Here is a 20,874-nt window from a genome sequence, read left to right on the forward strand (position 1 = left end):
CTTTGATCTTACTCTCATTTGCATTTGTATCTCAAACATCCTGTCAATGTATGGGCTAAAAAGCAAGCTCTCAGCAATGGCTGTCTTAGTTAAATACACACAGCGGATGCCTTGTTGGGTGTTTTGACTGTAAATCTAATAAAACCATTTCTTGTTCTAAAGAAAATACGGAAATGAAATTTAAATATAATAGAAATAATAACAATAAAGCCTTACTAAGTCACTATAGATGTATATAGCACTTTTAAATGGGACAAATTTAAGTTACACACACTCGATAGATAGATAGATAGATAGATAGATAGATAGATAGATAGATAGATAGATAGATAGATAGATAGATACTCGCATGCCTCTCGTGTTTGATTTTCAAATGAGAAGTGGTGCAATAAAGCAGAATATTAAATGTGTAGCCTAATAGTGCGTAATGGCGCACAGTGTGAAAGAACTACTGCGAGTCAGCTGTTAATATGCATATACTTTTCAAGGAGAACAGTGGTTGGGAAATACGATTCGTGAGTCTATTGGGGGCGGGAGTGCAGCAGTAACGCGTTTTCAAAGTATTGACTTCATCATTGTGTTAATCTAAATTAAACATATCTTCAAATAACAAGATTTACCATTGTTTTGTGTTGTTGCAAGTTTGTTTTGTTTGAAATGAAGTCATTTTCACCGAGTTCTGTAAGCCGGTGTGTCCGTGCAAGGGAAGCCGACGGACGAGCACTTACTTGGGGTTAGTGCGATTCCAGAAGACGGCGTAACGGTCGGAGACCACCTTGGAAGCGGGGTCCTGGGCGTGTACACACACTCCGACGATGAGGACGAGGAAGAACATCATTTCCACCTGCGGCATGCTTGTAATGAAGCCGAACTGACGACAGTCCTGGTTTGATTTAAAGGTTCTGATGGATGCTGCTGGAAGTCAAGTCCGTTTACCTCTGAAGTTAGTTCATAAATCTCTCTCTCTCGCTGGTAAAACAACACTTTGCTGTGTTTTCTTCAGGAAAAGTGAAACAAAGTAAATTTCGCGGAGAAGTCCAGTTTACATAAAGTCAACTCAGTTTGGCCAACTTGTGCAGCGAAATTCCCTGAGAGGGGGCACGCTTAAAACAGGGAGCAAAATATCCCAATTAATCATTCGCTGGGTAGTGATCAAGATTGGAAACATAGTCCTTATGCTGCCATTGTAGCTGGAATCTTCTCAGGTGTGGATCTCGAGCCGATGTTACGACTCACCAAGAAGCCGAGGAGAGCAACACTAAAAGCGGCAAAACGCGGAGGATGCAAATTGAAACGAGTCCCCGAGATGGTTCACAAACACGCAGGCTCCACGCTGGAACGTCCACTGTCCGTGTCACACGGTCGAAAGCGGCCGAGAAGCAGTGTTAGCAACCAGAAGGAAGCAGCCCAAGTGTGCGCTTTGGATCTTGCAGCCATGCTCCCCCGGACCAACCCCCCACCTTCACCCCCACCCCCACACTCCCTCTCCTTCTCCCTCTCCCTCCTCACTGTTGTACCACCATAGCCCGCTGCAAAAAGTGTCTACATCCTAGTGGTTGTTACTGTACCACTCCAAATTAAAACGGAAAGTTTCCCAATGAAAATACAGCAATGCGAAATTAAAGGATCGAAAACCCATACGTACAACCAATGCATTCTCCATAAGTTGCACATGTATGTTTTGAAGCATCCCCGGTGATTTTTTTTTTGCAGCGTACAGTCTCAAGCGTGCACGTTTAGATTTTGAATGACGGCGGTTTCATTTACAAGAACAACATCCTTCCTTGCGGGGTGCATCTCAGATTCCCGAACTGATCATATCGTAAACATGGAAGCACAACGAGAGTCTTTTGACAGCTCATCTTAGCACAACAAGGAGGTAAATTTCTATTTTTGTTTCCAAAGCTCCCCTTTCTATTTGCTTTTAGTTTTCTTTCATTTACAGGTGCCGGCATATTTTAAAATGTTCACTATTGTTGGAAAGCTGAATGAAAGTCAACAATCTGACCAAAAACACTTGTTTTATTTTCTGTATTTATAGGCTACAGTTGGTTTTCCATCCTAAAATTACCATTTCAAACACACACTCAAACAATCAATTTCATTTATTTATTGCTCATTCCCTTGTGGATTTCTTTTTCTTTTCTGCTGCATGCAACATTCCCTTATGTTTCATATCTGTGGAACTAGAACGTCACTGCAGCGCAGCTATTTTGCCTGGTGACTCACTGCGCCGCGCAGTGGTGACTATGGAAACAGCATCGTGTGTTAGAATCCACAAGTTGCCTTTTGCATGAATTCAGTCTCCTCACTAAAATGGATAATTCAAGCTTTGTTGAATGGGGTAATAAATTGTGTTTTGTAGGATATATTAAATTGTAAAACAGACTACAACAAATTAATTTTTTTTGTGAGGTTTGAAAAAGAAGGGGGAAAAACAACTAAACGCAGCGCAGTGAAAAGGTGATTTTCACATCCGCCTCACATGCAGTTCCGAGGTTCTCGGTTTTAATCTCAGCTCTCTGTGTGGAGTTTGCATGTTCTCGATTTTTTATTCTGGGTAGACCGGCATCTTGCCCTATTCCAAAAGCATGCTGATTAGTTGAAGATTCTAAACTGCTAATAGATGGGAACAGGACAAGCAGTATAGAAAGTGATGGATGAAAAACACACATTCCACTCAGTTGCTTAATCCTCAACAGTCATGTCTGCTTGCCAAAGCAGCCAATTTCTCCCCCCAATATATTCCAAGTAATGTTGGTGACCCTTAATAAAGCACTTGATGACCTCCAGTGGCATCGTTTTAGCATTCAGAAGTAGTGGGCTGACAGAACGCATGAACCAAAATAGATTATGAAAATGAGATTTCATATTTATGGGCAAGTTCCAGCAATGTGAAATGAAATTGAAAGGGATTTGGTAGATCCCAGACATTCACTAGCCAATTTATTTGCCGCACACAGACACATACATTAAATGATATCCGGTCCAAGAGCTGTGACACAAAGTTGGCCAAAGTTATTTTTGCTTTTGTTTGACACTCTTAGTAAAAATGACGTCACATTTGCTCATGGCTCAGGTAACGACCAATCATGGCTCAGCTTGTGAACATCACATGACCAAACTCAGACAAAAGGTGAGATGTGATTGGTCTTTACCTGAGCCCTGAGCAAATGTGATGTCATTTTCAGTTGACAGAAAGTGGCAAAATGGCTGCCGCCTGCGATGGATAAAAATGGGTGGATTTTGCTGCTTAATTCAAATTACACAAACAAAATATTAATCAGAATACCGTGTTTACACCAATAGGGCTGCATAGGACATATTATTGTGAAAAAAATGGATTGACGTCCTCTTTAACAAAATACATTAAAAATAAAATGCTCTAAAAAAAACAGAAACTAACTGAAACTGCATCTTACGTTTATAAAACTTACTCAACTAATTATAGTTATAATTTCATATTTAATACTACATGACCTTTCAGGGTTGATTTTAAATGTTTATTTCAATGCATCTGTAGCTACAAATAAAGGAAGGTCTGCTGTGTAAGAATTGTCGTTTACTGTTATTACACGATAGAGATTTTGTTTTTCTTGTACTCAACAAATACTCTATAAAAAACTAAAACTAATACTAAAACTAATGGAAACTAAACTTAAAAGTTAAAACATTAAAACAATTAACAAACTTGCTCTAAAATATAATAAAAAGTAACTGAATTTGGAAAAAAAAGAAGGTCAAACCAAAATGAAAACTAATACAAATCCAAAAATATTATAACCTTGGTAGCCAGTGATTGTAAGATTCGAGCTTGCTTACTTATCACTAGCTGCAAATTGATGAATCAGCTTTCTGCATTTAGATTATTGAGAATTTTAATTACATGTTTCTTTTTTTTTTTTTAACTTTCATCAATAAAGACAGACTCTAAAAACAGTTGGCTCAAAAGTAACCCAATTATGGATCGAAAATGGACAAATCCACTTTATGGGCCAATTTGACCCAACCTTCTGGGTTGTTTTTTACAAAATTACCCAACTTTTGGACAAGTAAAGGATCTGACCAATATTTATGAGTTTTACACTAAAAGACCCATTTCTTGAGTCAAAGTTGGGTCAAATTGACCCAAGTAGAGGATCGGTTTATTTTTCACCCATAGTTGAGTTATTTTGTGTACAATCACCGTCAAAGATGATACATCTTTTCTTTATTAACACTCACACAGAGGTTGTCAGCCAAGCCCTCTAATCTCACATCAGTTACTACTGAAGTCTCAAATTCCACAAATTCAACCATCCCCAGAAGAAACTTTTACAGAGCTGGATTTTTTTTTAGTTGCACTTGTGGCTGGCAATCCTAATGAACCAATGAACACAAAAACTATTGTTTTCGATTGTTTTATAGCAATAGCAGTAGTGACAGTTACTGACTGGTTTGTAAATATTTTCAAATCCAATAGACATCCATCTTTTTTAGGGTGAGTATTTTTGTGAACGGCTGTGAACCCAAACATGTCTCAGATCACCTCACATATGAACAGCTGACCCCAAATACGCTGGAATAATTTCAATCACAGAGCCAAAAAAGTGTGTCGCTGACCCGAAAGCTGCCATGACCATCTCTGTGGTTTCGGTTTGTTTGGGTGTCGGCCAGCGTGCTTGCAGATGAGCGCGTGTCACGTAAATGCATAAATTGAGTACGTGCAAGCGTGCGGCCGTGACACTTGATGAGCTTGCATGCGTGATTCTTTTGTGTGGGAGTGTGCGTTGTGTGCGAACGTGGGGCTGATCACCCGGCTCGATACGGCAGACTGTTGCATGAGCAATAATCACCTCATCTCCTCTCGAAAGTGGCTGTCCTACTTCATTTATGCCTGATACACGTCTGTGTTCCCCAAGACAATGGAGTCGTTATAAATTAGGGTCAGTGGGTCTGCCAGCACAAACCGCAGCAATGTATGCCAATGTTTCTCATGATTGGGGCGTCGCACTCACAAGAGCAATTAGATCTCCAGATGAAGTACATATGACATGATGTTGAGGAGGGAGGGTAGGAGAGATTGATCTTTTTACTGTCCCTTTGTTTTTTTCGAATGCAATCTGTAATCAAACATTTGTATTGCCACAGTAGCCTCTAAGGGCTTCATTAACTGCTATTATTTACTCGTAAGCAGAATGTAATCACATTCAGTGTTGAAAAGCACAACGTGTACTTTTAATACAGTGGAACCTCGAAGTTTGAACGTCTCGGAACTCGTACAAATCGGACTTCAACTAAGAAATCGGAGTAAAAAATGCCTCGGAGTTTGAACTCATTTTCGGAGTTTGAACACCCAAGCAAAGCAAGCTAAGCCGAACATACCTTGAAAACGGGTAAACGAGCGAAGCCGAGCAATGCCAAATGCTCACGTTTTGAACTAACTGAACCACAGTGGAATTAGGAAGGAGATTATCGCGCCATTGTAACTACCGTGACTACTTCTGTAAATACTGGCACGAGGACCCCCCGTAGCTGTTCAACAACGTGCCTGACGTTAAACAACGCATGCAAGGACCGCTTAGTAGTCTAACAATATACCTAATTTAAAATACACAAACTCAGCACTGAACTAAAGCTAGCTTTAACACAGCATTTATCTTCCACTGATGGCATCACACCACAAAAAGGTAAGGCATTTTTTAAATACTGTACTGTACTGCAAATGTAAAAAACATTAATAGATATTAAAATAGGATTTTTTTTTTTTTTGAGCTTGGGGACGGATTATCTTCGCAGGAACCAATTATGTTCAAACTCCGAGGTACCACTGTATATCAATTTTGAACTGAGAGCTATTTGTGATTATATCAAAACATAAGTTCATCCACTGCATGATTACAAGTTATATATACATGGTTACATATATTATACTGTAAGTTCATACTATTGTTTCAAAATTCTGGGAAAAAAGGACACAAAAAAAAATGTCAAGCAGCATCTCTCTGGTCACATGATGCCTTGTATTGGTTTTGGTCAACCACTTGGTTGATCAAATAGTACTTTTTAATATGGTTAAGATTTTGGATCATAGTTAACAAAATTCCCAATCTGATTAATACGCAAAAGCATCAGAAAAGTAAACAAACAACAAGTCATTTTTCACTAATGAATTGCAGTTTGTAATAACATTGTGATAACAAAGTTACAACATGATTATATAGTTTCACATTTTGGATTTGACTGAATGTAAAGTTGTTATATTTGCACAGCATATTCAATTGTTTCACAACAATTGCAATTTTTGAAACATTTACCCCACATTAATATTAGTAGCTTAAAACAATGTAATACCAATGTAATAACATTGTGGTTAATAAGTTTTTATTGTATTACTTTTGTTGTTGTTGATTGCTTAGGAAAATTGGCATGGTTCTATTACCTTATTGAAAGTATGGTATCAGTTGAAACACATTCGCAATGCGGCATTCCAACAATGCTTCAGCCCACTTGACACCTACAGTAAAGTCCAGTACGGCTTGTGTGAATGCTTTGATGTGAGCTCTGGCACAGGAGGCGGACCATGGCCTGGTTCGATTACCACACACACTCACAACATGGCCGTGACGTACAAAAACTGGAATGCGATTGTTCCTTCCAACTTACTTATGATTTATTTAATTATGTTTTTATATGTTTAACCGCTTGACGGATAGGTGCTTAATCCTATTCGTCAATGTGTGTAGGCGGGGGGATTGTTTGGGTGGACCAGCCATTCAGGAAACACCTGAAATTGCAGGTGGCCAATCCGGCCTAAATTCTCACATTTATCTATCTATTACTTCCTTTGATCCCCCCCCCCCCCCTCCCCCCAACAGTAATATGATTAGGCTGTAAGAACCGTTTCAATACAGAGAACTCTGTTTGGAGTATTGAGTACATTTTACCAGTTTATTAAAAAAAAAAAAGTTACTCAAGCATTGAGGAATGAATTCATGACCTTCAGGTTGGGAGACAAACACTGTACCACCTGAGCTATGCCAATCTTGTTTGTCCCTGTACTGCATTGCTGGTGTGTCCAAAATTAGGCCAACACGGAGTTACGATTCCACCTGACACTAGCAATATACTAACACACAGGTGGTACACTGCACTGTAAAAAACAATTTTGGAGAGAGGTAAATATAATCCACAAAAATCATGTAAAATTTACCTGATTACTTTAGACAACAAAGGAATTACCAAATACAGGGTGAATTTAACTCACAATATCTAATATATAATTAAAAAGTGTTACAGACAAAAATTTAATAAATCATACACAGAAAAATGTAGTAAAATACACCCAACAGCCACTCCTCTGTACTGCGGTATATGTGTCATCACTTCTACTCGCCACGATGCCGACTCAGCCGGACTGGACTTCACATAAGGTAAGACTAGTGGGTTTACCTGTCTTTCATTCACAAATATAAACACTAAGTTTTTAAATGTTAATATTTTCTACATGATTCGCAGTCGGTGTGAGTTTGTGTTAAGTGCCATGCATGCTCAAGTTTGATTTGGCGATTTGCGAGGGTTTGTACAGCTGCGGCTCATCACGAAACACCGGGAAAGTAGCAAGCAAGCTAGCTAGCTAACTGTTGTTAAAACTCTTGTGTTAATGCCAAAGCACTGTTCTTTTCACATATCTCACTAACATTTCCTTTTTTAGTTATTAGCTCAAGTATTGTTGCTGTGTAGCTGTGACATGCGGTGCGGTGGGATTTTTGTTCCTATAGTTGCGGTCCTATCAGCTAACTTTTGGGAATGATGATGTGCTCCCACTAAATAAAAAATAAAATAAATATATAAAATCGGGGCTGGTGCTAAGAGAGTAGGTATGAACTGCTGGAATGCTCAGAGATGACTGAAAGAAAGAAAGAAAGAAAATACCATTTTGGAGGTGCCTGGTGAGGAATTAGCATTTTAGCATGGCAAAATTCTTAAAAATAAATAAATAAATAAATAAAAACTGAACAGTTTATTTTTACTGAAAAGTATTTCAACGTTGTTGAAAGTAATTACTATGAAAACCTTGTGGGTTTCCTTCACTTTCACCTGATTTTGTGCCAGTGGATGCCCTTGTTATAGGAGTTAGAAGACAGGCTGATTCAGTCTGTTCCACTGTCACCATTGCGATGTGCTGATAAAATAAATAAATAAATGCATACCCTGACTGCTCTCATTGACCATTCATTGCTTTATTTGACTTTTTATAAATGACTTCATCTGGTGCAGTATGTATGCCTTGTATTGGTGCTACTAACTGTTTTTTTTTGTCCTCCATTTCTATGTGGCGATTGCTGGAGATGATATGGTTGCGAGTGTGTAGTGTCTGTCTCAGTGTCCGAAGCATTTCAGATAGCCGAGATGCCCTCCTGCCGATGAGCGGGGGCGCAGGGGTGGGGGTGCAAGTGTTGGAACGGTAACGGTGCTGATGTTTAAAACCCGGAAGTCGGAAGTTCGTGGCATCTACCCCATACAGTATGTTTTTAAAAAAAACTCCTTGTGCAGATTCTTGATAAAACCCTTGAAACATAAAAGGGTTCTCAGAATAACTTGCTGTGTTAGTTCTAGATGAAAGCCTTGCAATATAAAAGGGTTCTTTGTGGAACTCGCGGTGAAGGTTCTCAATGAAATCCTTGTAATATAAAAGGGTTCTCAGTGGAACTTTCTATGAAGGTTCTCTCTGAAACCCTTGATATATAAAAGGGTTCTCAATGGAATTTTCTGTGAAGGTTCTAGATGAAACCCTTGAAATACAAAAGTGGAACTCGCTGTGAAGGTTCTGGAAGAAACCCTTGAAACATCACAGGGATCTCAGTGGAATTCCCTTACAGGGTTCTTTGTTGAATCTCTCATACAGGGTTCTGGGTGGAACCTTTCAGAGAGGGTTCTGGGTATAACCCATTATATTCTCAGTAGAACCCTTTGGAAGGGTTCCAGGTGGAATCTTCATAAACGGTTCTAACAGGAACCAAAAAAGGGTTCTTCTATGAGGATAAGCTGGGGAACCTAAAAAGGTTATAACAAGCACTTTTACTACTAAAAGTGTAGAATAAATGCAATCGAACACAGTGATTTGCAACAGCCATAATGAACTATAGAAAATAAACATAGCGACTATCGGAATAATATAATGTTCATCTACAAAACAGACCACCAGAACACTGAAAAAGCAAAACAGTTACCCCCCCCCCCCCCCCCAAAAATGAAGTATCATATATTTTAAGTTTTTCTTTTAACAAGAACAAACACAAATAAAATCTACGCTGGTCTTATTGAGTCATGTTTCGGTTCTGTGGAGGTTTTTTTTTTTTTTTGTTATGGGTGTTCTTGGTTGCTTTTTTTGTCTGTGGTTGGTGTTTTTTGTTTTGTGTTCCTGGTTTCTTCCCTTGTCTCATTATGTATAAACACGTCCACCTGTGTGTGTCTTCCCTTCGCCAGGTGTGTTTCATTAGTGTTGGTGTATTTAGTCTGTTCTGTTCACAGCCAAGTAGCCTTCATAACAGCCAAGTCGTCCTCGTCACAGCCAAGTCGTCCTTGTCACAGCCAAGAAGCCATAGCCCCCAGCCGAGGCATAGCCACTCCTGTCAATCAGGTCCTGTCACGTCATGCTCGTTCCAGTCAATAGCGACCAGTCTACTCACAACCTTTCCAGTCATGGTGACCAGTCTACTCTTGTCCTTTCCAGTCATGGCGACTAGTCCACTCATGTCCCATCCAGTCATGGCGACCCATCCAGTCATGGCGACCCATCCAGTCATGTCCCATTAGATTCCTGTTTCCCTTTATTTGGGTCCACCATTCCTCAACCACTCACATTCTCTCATGACACATTAAGCCTTACAGGCACAAACATTTGAGTCATTATATGAAGGGGGGATGTGACCCTGGGAGGATGCAGCAATGCAGTGACAAGTAATAATAAAATATTGCTGCCTTTGTGCCTTCCATAGAGACATCTGTGTTGGTAACCAGCCTGAACTGAAGATCAGTTGACTTTTTGTTGACTGGAATGTTTTAAAAGGTTTCCAGGGAGAAACAAATCAAAGCTTTCTAATGAACTGCATGTCTGCTACAGTCTGATGAGTCATGCATTTCCTTTTCTGTCCCTTTTACTTCCAATCCTTTTGACTTCCTTATATTTTCTCCTCTGTATTGAGTTTCCCATTTTCCAACTGCTTGCGACGCTATTGCCAATTCCTCATGGAAAAGTCAATGTGTATCTCGCTCACATGGGATTAATTTCTCCCTCCATCTCATTTTGAAAACTTCCCAGCTGGTCTAAAATGACGCTCGGTTCAGAAGACAGCAATATAAATGATAGACAAAAAAAAGTCAAAGTGGTAGAAAGATACAGATGAATGAGGAATAGTGAGTTGGGGTCAGGATGACCAGAAAGATGTGGGAGGTCTGAGATATTCTTGTCCAATCTGCACTTGTGGGTTTGTGTGTGGCACCTGGTTGAACTCGTTTTGTATATATGACCTCCTGCAAACACAAACACACAAAAGCTATAGAGTGTGTGTAAACTCACAAGGACAGGCGCGCGTACACATAGAAATTCACATGCGCACACACCTCACGTGACCCTTTCTTAGCTTTATCCATGTTTTCAGAGCAATGTGGGCCTGTTTGTAGCCGAGTAATGTCCATGACCCACGGAGCTTGCCATGCTTGGAGCCATTACCACTTAAGGGCTGCTGACAGTGGAATGTTAGCTATGTAGTTGTTGTGGAGGAGGTTGGTGTGTGTGTGTGTGGGGGGGTCACCAGAGTTGTACATTTTTATCATTGGCATGTAGAATATGTCTGTGTCCAATCGGAGCAACTTTTGGCTCTTCTGATCCTGTTGCCACGTCAACTTGGTAAACCAGCGTGGCCCACTTCCAAGTTCTGCTGTGTCAAAGCGTCTCATTGCATGTTGGAAAATTATTGTTTTTTTTACCTCTCCCATCACAGCAGTAAGAAAATGAGACTTACTCATTTGTACGAGAATTTGGACAGGGAAGCAATGATTGAAACTGAAGCATAAACTTAAGATGTATTGTTGGGAGGATTTGATAGGTAGCAGCAATGGCGTTGTTAGGCCTATTTTAGGGGGGTTGAAGTCCCCTTAAAATGTTCTTAAGCCACCCTAAATGATTTGGTTGCATTTAAAAAATATATATATTTTTTTTACCAAAATCGTTTTTTTAACAATATAAAGTGGCCACAAACTAATTTTAAATACATATTCTTGTAACCTACTGTATAATTAGGGTTGTTTGATAATACTTCTTACCACTAATACTGATAAAATTAATGATAAATAATATGAATAAAATGTTGTTGTTTTTTAAGTGAAAATGAAAGACCCATATATCCCAATATAAATTTTTTCCTTAAAATTGCATGAAATTAATAGTAATTTTGTAGTCTTCTAAATTCATAAAACAGCCACATCCTATACTGGTATACTTGATTACCGATACCTTGAAATAAGGGTATTATTGGCCCTATAACGATACTTGGTATTAGTACTCGGCCATCCCTACTTATCATTATGGTTGGGGGGTGGACCATTCCGTCTTCTTCAATTCCGCTTATCCGGGGTCGGGTCGCGGGGGCAGCAGCTTTAGCAGGGAAGCCCAGACTTCCCTCTCCCTAGCCACTTCAGCCAGCTCCTCCGATGGGATCCCAAGGCGTTCCCAGGCCAGCCGTGAGACGTAGTCTCTCCAGCGTGTCCTGGGTCGTCCCCGGGGCCTCCTGCCGGTAGGACATGCCCGGAACACCTCCCCAGGGAGGCGCCCAGGAGGCATCCGAACCAGATGCCCCAGCCACCTCAACTGGTTCCTCTCAACGTGGAGGAGTAGCGGCTCGACGCTGAGTCCCTCCCGAATGACCGAGCTTCTCACCCTATCTCTAAGGGAGAGCCCGGCTACCCTGCGGAGGAAACTCATTTTGGCCGCTTGTATCCGGGATCTTGTTCTTTCGGTCACGACCCACAGCTCGTGACCATAGGTGAGGACAGGAACGTAGATCAACCGGTAAATCGAGAGCTTTGCCTTTCGGCTCAGCTCCTTCTTCACCACAACGGACCGATACAGCGTCCGCATCACTGCAGACGCTGCACCGATCCGTCTGTCGATCTCCCGCTCTAACCTACCCTCACTCGTGAACAAGACCCCAAGATACTTGAACTCCTCCACTTGGGGCAGGACCTCATCCCCGACCCGCAGAGAGCACTCCACCCTTTTCCGACTGAGGACCATAGTCTCGGATTTGGAGGTGCTGATCCTCATCCCAACCGCTTCACACTCGGCTGCAAACCGCTCCAGTGAGAGCTGGAGATCACGGCTTGAAGAAGCCAGCAGCACCACATCATCTGCAAAAAGCAGAGATGCAATGTTGAGGCCACCAAACCGGACCCCCTCGACACTCCGGCTGCGCCTAGAAATTCTGTCCATAAAAATTACGAACAGAATCGGTGACAAAGGGCAACCTTGACGGAGTCCGACCCTCACAGGAAACGAATTCGACTTACTGCCGGCAATGCGGACCAAACTCTGACATCGGTCGTACAGGGACCGAATAGCCCGTATCAGGGGGCCCGGTACCCCATACTCCCGAAGCACCCCCCACAGGACTCCCCGAGGGACACGGCCTTCTCCAAGTCCACAAAACACATGTGGACTGGTTGGGCGAACTCCCACGCACCCTCAAGGATCCTGCTGAGGGTGTAGAGCTGGTCCACTGTTCCACGGCCGGGACGAAAACCACACTGCTCCTCCTGAATCCGAGATTCAACTTCCCGACGGATCCTCCTCTGCAGCACCCCCGAATAGACCTTACCTGGGAGGCTGAGGAGTGTGATACCTCTAAAGTTGGAACACACCCTCCGGTCCCCCTTCTTAAAAAGAGGAACCACCACCCCGGTCTGCCAATCCAGAGGCACTGTCCCTGATGTCCACGCGATGTTATAGAGACGTGTCAACCACGACAGCCCCACTACATCCAGAGCCTTTAGGAACTCCGGGCGAACCTCATCCACCCCCGAGGCCCTGCCACCGAGAAGCTTTCCAACCACTTCAGTGACTTCGACCCCAGAGATAGGGGGGCCCACCTCAGAGTCCCCAGACCCTGCTTCCTCAAAGGAAGGCGTGTTGGTGGAATTGAGGAGGTCTTCGAAGTATTCTCCCCACCGATTCACGACGTCCCAAGTCGAGGTCAACAGCACCCCATCTCCACTATACACAGTGTTAATGGCGCACTGCTTTCCCCTCCTGAGACGCCGGATGGTGGACCAGAATTTCCTCGAAGCCGTCCGGAAGTCGTTCTCCATCGCCTCACCGAACTCCTCCCATGTCCGAGTTTTTGCCTCAGCGACCACCGAAGCCGCATTCCGCTTGGCCAGCCGGTACCTGTCAGCAGCCTCCGGAGTCCCACAGGCCAAAAAGGCCCAATAGGACTCCTTCTTCAGCTTGACGGCATCCCTTACCGCTGGTGTCCACCAGCGGGTTCGAGGATTGCCGCCCCGACAGGCACCAACCACCTTACGGCCACAGCTCCGATCGGCCGCTTCAACAATGGAAGCACGGAACATGGTCCATTCGGACTCAACGTCCCCCGCCTCCCCCGGGACAACGGAGAAGCTCTGCCGGAGGTGGGCGTTGAAACTCTTTCTGACAGGGGATTCTGCCAGACGTTCCCAGCAGACCCTCACAATACGTTTGGGCCTGCCTGGTCGGACCAGCATCTTACCCCGCCATCGGAGCCAACACACCACCAGGTGGTGATCAGTTGACAGCTCCGCCCCTCTCTTAACCCGAGTGTCCAACACATACGGCCGCAAATCCGATGACACGACTACAAAGTCGATCATCGAACTGCGGCCTAGGGTGTCCTGGTGCCAAGTGCACATGTGGACACCCTTGTGCTTGAACATGGTGTTCGTTATGGTCAGTCCGTGACGAGCACAGAAGTCCAACAACAAAACACCGCTCGGGTTTCGATCGGGGGGGCCGTTCCTCCCAATCACGCCCCTTCAGGTCTCACTGTCATTACCCACGTGAGCGTTGAAGTCCCCCAGCAGAACGAGGGAGTCCCCGGGGGGAGCGCTCTCCAGCACACCCTCCAAGGACTCCAGAAAGGGTGGGTACTCTGAGCTGTTGTTCGGTGCATAAGCACAAACAACAGTCAGGACCCGTCCCCCCACCCGTAGGCGGAGGGAGGCTACCCTCTCGTTCACCGGGGTAAATCCCAACGCACAGGCGCCCAGCCGGGGGGCAATGAGTATGCCCACACCTGCTCTGCGCCTCTCACCGTGGGCAACTCCAGAGTGGAAGAGGGTCCAGCCCCTCTCGAGAGGATTGGTACCAGAACCCAAGCCGTGTGTGGAGGTGAGTCCGACTATATCTAGTCGGAACTTCTCAGCCTCGCACATCAGCTCGGGCTCCTTCCCTGTCAGAGAGGTGACATTCCATGTCCCCAGAACTAGCTTCAGTAGCCGAGGGTCGGACCGCCAAGGCCCCCGCCTTTGGCTGCCACCCAGCTCACTGCGCACCCGACCCCTTTGGCCCCTTCCACCGGTGGTGAGCCCATGGGAGGGGGGACCCACGTTGCCTTTTCGGGCTGTGCCCAGCCGGGCCCCATGGGTGTAGGCCCGGCCACCAGACGCTCGTCTTCGAGCCCCACCTCCAGGCCTAGCTCCAGAGGGGGGCCCCGGTGACCCGCGTCCGGGCAAGGGAAACGAAAATCCAAAGTTTGTATTCATCATTGCGGTCCTTCGAGCCATGTTTTGTCTGGTCCCTCACCTAGGACCTGTTTGCCATGGGTGGCCCTACCAGGGGCATGAAGCCCCGGACAACATAGCTCCCAGGTTCATTGGGACACGCAAACCCCTCCACCACGATAAGGTGATGACTCACGGAGGAGGGGGGGGGGGGGTGTGGGGGGGGGGGGTGGACCAGCGCTAATGTATTAAAAAAATGACTGAAAACACTACAGTTCTAATGCTGACTTTTAACTTTTATACAGTATCATCAGTCTTCGTTGGCTGCTTGTGAAAATTTGTGCTCACGCGCTGCATTTATTTGCTCCTTGTGGATCTCATGGAGCTAATTACCCCTGTCAAAAAAAACTAGTAACACCTGTGGGTTTCAGTGATATTGAACTACTTTCCACAAAAGCTTTCAAAAGGGGAAATTTTGGTGAGGAATGGATCTTATTAAAATACTGGTTACACAAATTCCCTTTCACTATATTTAATATTTTAAACCACAATAATAATAATAATAATGATGATGATTACAGTATATATGTATACAGAATATAAATAAAACTAAAACGAGCAGTTTGTGGTCTGCCTTTTTACTTTTATGATTTTCAAGACTTGATTCTAGAAGCACTTTGGCACCGGCCCTACAACTCGAGTAAACATGGTGGCACGTGGCCAAGGAAGAATTCATTGAATTTTGCCAATCCAGAAATGTCACCTTTTCACTCACGGTGACACCAATACACCCATTCACGGTATCCTGAATAAAAAATGACACCATGTATGTTTTTTTTAAGATGTTCGGCCACATACAATATTCCAGTATCACACCCCACAGATTAGCTGCCCTCTTGTGGCCATTTCACGATCAGGAACAAGAAATTAGAAGAATAAAAAATTGCCGTTGATTTCATGCAATTTTCAGGAAAAATGCTATATTGGGATATATAGGTGTTTCTTTAAAATGATCTGAGATTGTTTATTCATCAAATGTACTAGTGGTATCACTGCTTGGTTTCGGTATCTGTGACTACAAAAGAGTAAAGTACTCATACTGGAATTGGTCTGAAATAATTTGTTATTAAATATCCCTCAGAATTTTTTTGGGGAATAATTGTGTAGTTTGAGAAGTATTTGACAAATATGCACATCAGTTCCTAAATGATCAAAATGTATAAAACATGCGACCCGGAAGGCCTATATCAACTATTCGTATTCATACATTTGATCACTAAAAGTACTCTCCATTCTTGATTTTTAACCAAAATGAATCATGTTATCAGATACAAAAGGAAGACAGACAGGGTTTCAACTCCTTTTGAGGAGTTGGAAAGAGGGGAAGACCATATGTCAGGTTGGAAAGGAGATCAAAATCTGCAGGATGTCCATAAAAAAAATACAGGGATACAAAAAAAATAGGCTCAGGCTTATCCTTATCTTCCCTTGCCGAAATCCACAGAAACAAAGAACAGAATTGTTTAAAAAAAGAAGAAGAAAACAAGAATGGTGAACCGACTGCAGTTGGAGAAGGCTTACAAAGAAAGACAAAATAAAAAAGCTGAACAGGAAAAGCAAAAGAATGAAAGAAGAAAAGGCCTCTGAAACCTGCAAATCAATGTTTTCTATTAAATTTGTCTTCCTTTTATATAGCATTATCGTTTCTGAGATTGAAATGATTCTTTTACTTCAGTTATATGCACAATTTACCCCACTAAGATTTCATCTGAGGAATTTCAAGCTGGACTTTTGGTCACTTCGAGCAAAGTAATATACATTGAAACCTAAAGACGGATAGACTCATCAGCTCATATGTCTCTGGCAGGTCAAGATCTCGACCTGACATGCTCTAAGCTTTGGGGGACGGGGCAGTGTCAGGTCAGTTGTGCTGCGTTTGCAACAGATACCTGATCCACCTCTGGGAAGGTCTGAGTGAAAATAGAACTGATGCTTTTCAATAAAATTGGTGGGTTTTAAATGTTGGTTTTGAAAATGAATTGCTAGTGTAATAACCACTTTGTGTAAGAGTCCTCTAAAATGTAACATCAAACTAAAACACATACATTAATAACAAAACAAAATATCTTTATAGAGCCCTGATGCAAATTAGTCATTCCTTCTAAACATGTAGTTTAGATTCAGTAGCAACTAACATTTATGTTGTAGCACATAGGTACAGACTAGAGTCATTAAGCAATGTAAGGATACCATTAGTGCAGCAGTCCCGGACAATGACAGCTATACAAATAATGCGGAGAGTCGAGGGCAAAATCAAGTGGCCAACAGTGCAGTAATTAATATGATACAAAGACAATTATGCAGATGATGCAGTGTTGTCACACAATTTAAAGTGACCGGTAGTGTAGTCATTATGATACAGCGACAATTTTGCAAATGATGCAGAGAAACCTTGAGCTGTTTGAAGTGTGTAGTGGCATAGAGTAGTGATCATCAACACTTATGCAAATATGCAGGGAGCTGAAGCTCCAATAATAAATACCGTAACACTGTAACACAGGGATATGCAGAATTGGCAAAGTTTGGAAAAAGCCAGCAAGTCAGCTGATTGTTGACTACCCCCCCCCCCCCCCAAACCTCCCCACCCCCCGCCCCCAGTCCATCACAGAAACTGGCAGTTGAACTTTGGGCTAATAACAATGATTTCTAATAACAATTTGATATGTGGACTCATCAGACCACAACACACTCTTCCACTTTATACGATAACTCATTCACTGCCATTGACGGCTATAGACGTCAACAATTTATTTGAACTTTTTCTATTAGTTTAACATTTTTTCCCCCCACTTTTGTTAACAAGAGTATGAAAACCTAGAATTTTTTTTATTGGACATTAAGAACAGATATAAAATTTGAGATTAATCGTGAGTTAACTATTGAAGTCATGCGATTAATTACAATTTAAAAATGTAATAGCCTGACGCCCCTCATTTTTAATAATCTTTTCTTTAAAAAAATAAAAGATTATTAAAAACAAAATGTCTAGGTTTTCATACTCTCATTAGCAAAAGTGAGAAAAAAAATGTAAACTAATTGAAATAGTTCACATGATTTTTTTTACGTTTATAGGCGTCAATGGCAGTGAATGAGTTAATAAATCATAATCTTAGAGTATTTGCATATGCACCACCCTTGCTTGTGAAAAACTGAGCTTTTCGGGAATGCACTTTTTACTTTCTATTGCCAATCATGACACCTGTTCCAGTTAAGCTTGTGGAATTGTCCTACTAGACTCAAATCAGTTTACTGTACCATCTGACATCCAATGGAAGAGCGTTTAATTTCATGAATGAACAAAGATAAATTTGTATTTAAAACATATTAATTCCAGACAAATTTTATAAAACTGGATTTTATTTTCCCGCGGCATGCTTGATGATTTCTCACAGCACACCCTCATTGGGAATCATTGCTTTAGTAAACAGCATAACTGTGCTTCTCCTAATTAGCAGACAGCCTGCAGTGAAGTGTGAGATTTAACTGACGGGCATTAGCTGTGGTTAGTAATGATGGATCACAGTTGTCTGTGCCAGCCCAGCAGTGTTGCACAGCCAAGACTCAGGGATTCATTCTTTCCTGAAATGAGTCAAAGAAACTCTTCAAATTTCTAAAGGTTTTAGTACACATCATAAATATACATCTTTAGTGCTAAGATAAAGTTCAAAAACTGTCAAAGACTGCTCTGTTTGCTTCTTTGATTAACAAAAGTGCACCAAGCTATTGGAAACCAAAAATTCTGAATTCTGTTCTAATCTCATTTAAGATTTGAAGTTACGCTGAATCAACTTGTTTTTTGAGTTACTTGAAAATGTGATGTACTGGAGCGATGAATTGGAGCGATTTTTCTATCTGATTAAAAATCACAGACAAGTACAAAACTGGGAGGCACGGTGGCTGAGTGGTTAGCACGTCCGCCTCCCAGTCCAGAGGACGTGAGATCGAGTCCGGGCTTCGGCCTTCTTGGGTAGAGTTTGCATGTTCTCCCCGTGCTTGCGTGGGTTTTCTCCAGGTACTCCGGTTTCCTCCCAGATTTCCAAAGACATGCATGGCAGGTTAATTGAACACTCCAAGATGTCCACAGGTGTGAGTGTGGATGGTTGTTCGTCTCTGTGTGCCCTGCAACCAGTTCAGGGTGTACCCCGCCTACTGCCCGAAGTCGGCTGAGATAGGCTCCAGCAACCCCGCGACCCTTGTGAGGACAAGCGGTTAAGAAAATGGATGGAGGCACAAAACTGCATGTTTTGTTATAAATTAATGGTGCACATGGTTTAAGACAATAAGCATTAATACAAAGATCAAATCTCAATGATAATTGTCTTTATATTACTACTTGGGAAGGATAGATTTGTTGCCCACTTCATGACGTATTATTGATGTTGTTGATTGTTGGATGGAATTCGAAAGAAATTAATGTAATTAAGCCATATGATCATTTTCCTGTGACAACCTGTGATAAGATTTGCAGTAAATGTGAGAAGTGATCAATCGGCATGTACGTCTGATATTTTTAAATTGATTTTTGTTGTTTTAATTGTTATATTCATTGTTGTCACTCAAAGAAGAAATTGACAGTGCATGCGGAAATGCTGGCATCCCCTGATTGTCGTGCAGGCGTAAAGGCTTGTTTGCCAACTTGGCAGATCGTTTTGTGCCATGCTGGACATTTTGGCATAGCGAAGATATGTCCTTGAAGATACACCTGGCAAAAATGACAGTTTGGTAGCAGAAAGTCGGTCTAAAGTTATACCTGCTTGGACCATGTCTAAATAGTGGCGCAGCTGATCCGGGTTTCAGTTTGTTGTATGTTTTTGGAATGTGGACGGAAGCTGGAGAAAATCCACGCAGGAATGGAAACCTCACACAGGAAGGCCGGAGCCTAGATTTGGAATAAAATAACTTGTCAAGAGGTGATTAATTCATTTCTAGTATATCTTCTAGCAACCCTAATGGAGGACAAGTAACACAATTATAGCTTGTATAAAATCCATTGGTATTGTTTACTAACAAGGTAAACGATGTTGAACTTTTTTCCCCCATTTTTTTTAATACAAAGTAATTATTTAAATCCTTCGTTGTGGGATCGACATAAAAATGGTTGTGTGTCTGCGCATTTGGAACATGCCAGTCTAGTATTACCTCCTTTTTAGCTACGTGTTGGCTTTCTATTGACCCACAGGGGATGGACGGCTCTCAAGCTGTTAAATGTTCTGCTTAACCCACCAAGCCATGCCAGCATGTGCCTTGCAGCCAAACAGTGGGTCAACTCCAGATTGGCCTCTTATTCTATGGAGACGTTGGTATGTCCTACGCATGCTCCTTCTTGATGTCAATTCATTGTCACTTTTGGGAATTTGTCGTCACTTCTGGGATGGGATACTAATGGTTGGGGTTAGTATTAGGCTTTCAGTGACGTTGTACATGTTACGTCTTCACATTGGACACTAATGGTTGAGGTTAGGAAGAGGCTGAGGTTGACGTTACAAAACGTAATCAACATAACACTATTACTCGCCTGTTAGCTCAGTCAGACAGATGCTCGTCTTCCGACCAGGCAACCCGGGATTCGAGTCCCGGTAACCCTTATAGTTCAGTTTACAATTGTTTCGCTATTTACATGGCTGATAGGGGTCTCTACCTACAATGCGTAACACTTGGTCGTAATTTGGCACATTTCAAAATGTGACCTATGTGGTCGTATTAATTGGAGGACTGTCTTGATGTGACATAGACAAGACTGGACAATGAACACAAAAAGACTGAACAGAAACAGGTAAACATGACAACTAAAATGCAACCCAAACCAAACAAAACACAGACCATGACAACAAAAAAAGTATTTTGGCGCCATATGCTAACCCTAACAGGAAGTCCGCCATTTTGACTTTATATTGGAATTTTTACACCATTTTTAGATGTCATATTTTTTTTCCCGATCATCTTCAAACTTTTGGTGTTTCAATTAGGTGTTTTTAAGATGAAAAGTTATTATAAGCTTTTTTATTATTATTATTATTATTTTGCACGCTGTTGCCACGGCGATATGCCATTTGCAAAGAAAGATTATGCTATTTTGGA

The 20,874-nt window shown here is 42.2% G+C and overlaps 1 protein-coding gene across 1 annotated transcript in view; it reads right to left on the reverse strand.

Annotated features, from left to right (window-relative positions):
* The window catches only part of LOC147162138 (ephrin-A5b-like), a 78,204-nt gene extending 76,760 nt beyond the window's left edge, over positions 1-1,444 (reverse strand). The window contains exon 1 of the mRNA XM_086097463.1: positions 729-1,444. Within this exon, the coding sequence (XP_085953589.1) occupies positions 729-853 (125 nt within the window). The 5' untranslated portion in view covers positions 854-1,444. The remainder of the gene's footprint in view (positions 1-728) is intronic.
* Positions 1,445-20,874: the final 19,430 nt, after the last annotated feature.

Source organism: Leptonotus elevatus, chromosome 15 (genome assembly GCF_054856555.1).
Source record: "Leptonotus elevatus isolate MCC_2025b chromosome 15, RoL_Lele_1.0, whole genome shotgun sequence".
NCBI lineage: Eukaryota > Metazoa > Chordata > Actinopteri > Syngnathiformes > Syngnathidae > Leptonotus > Leptonotus elevatus.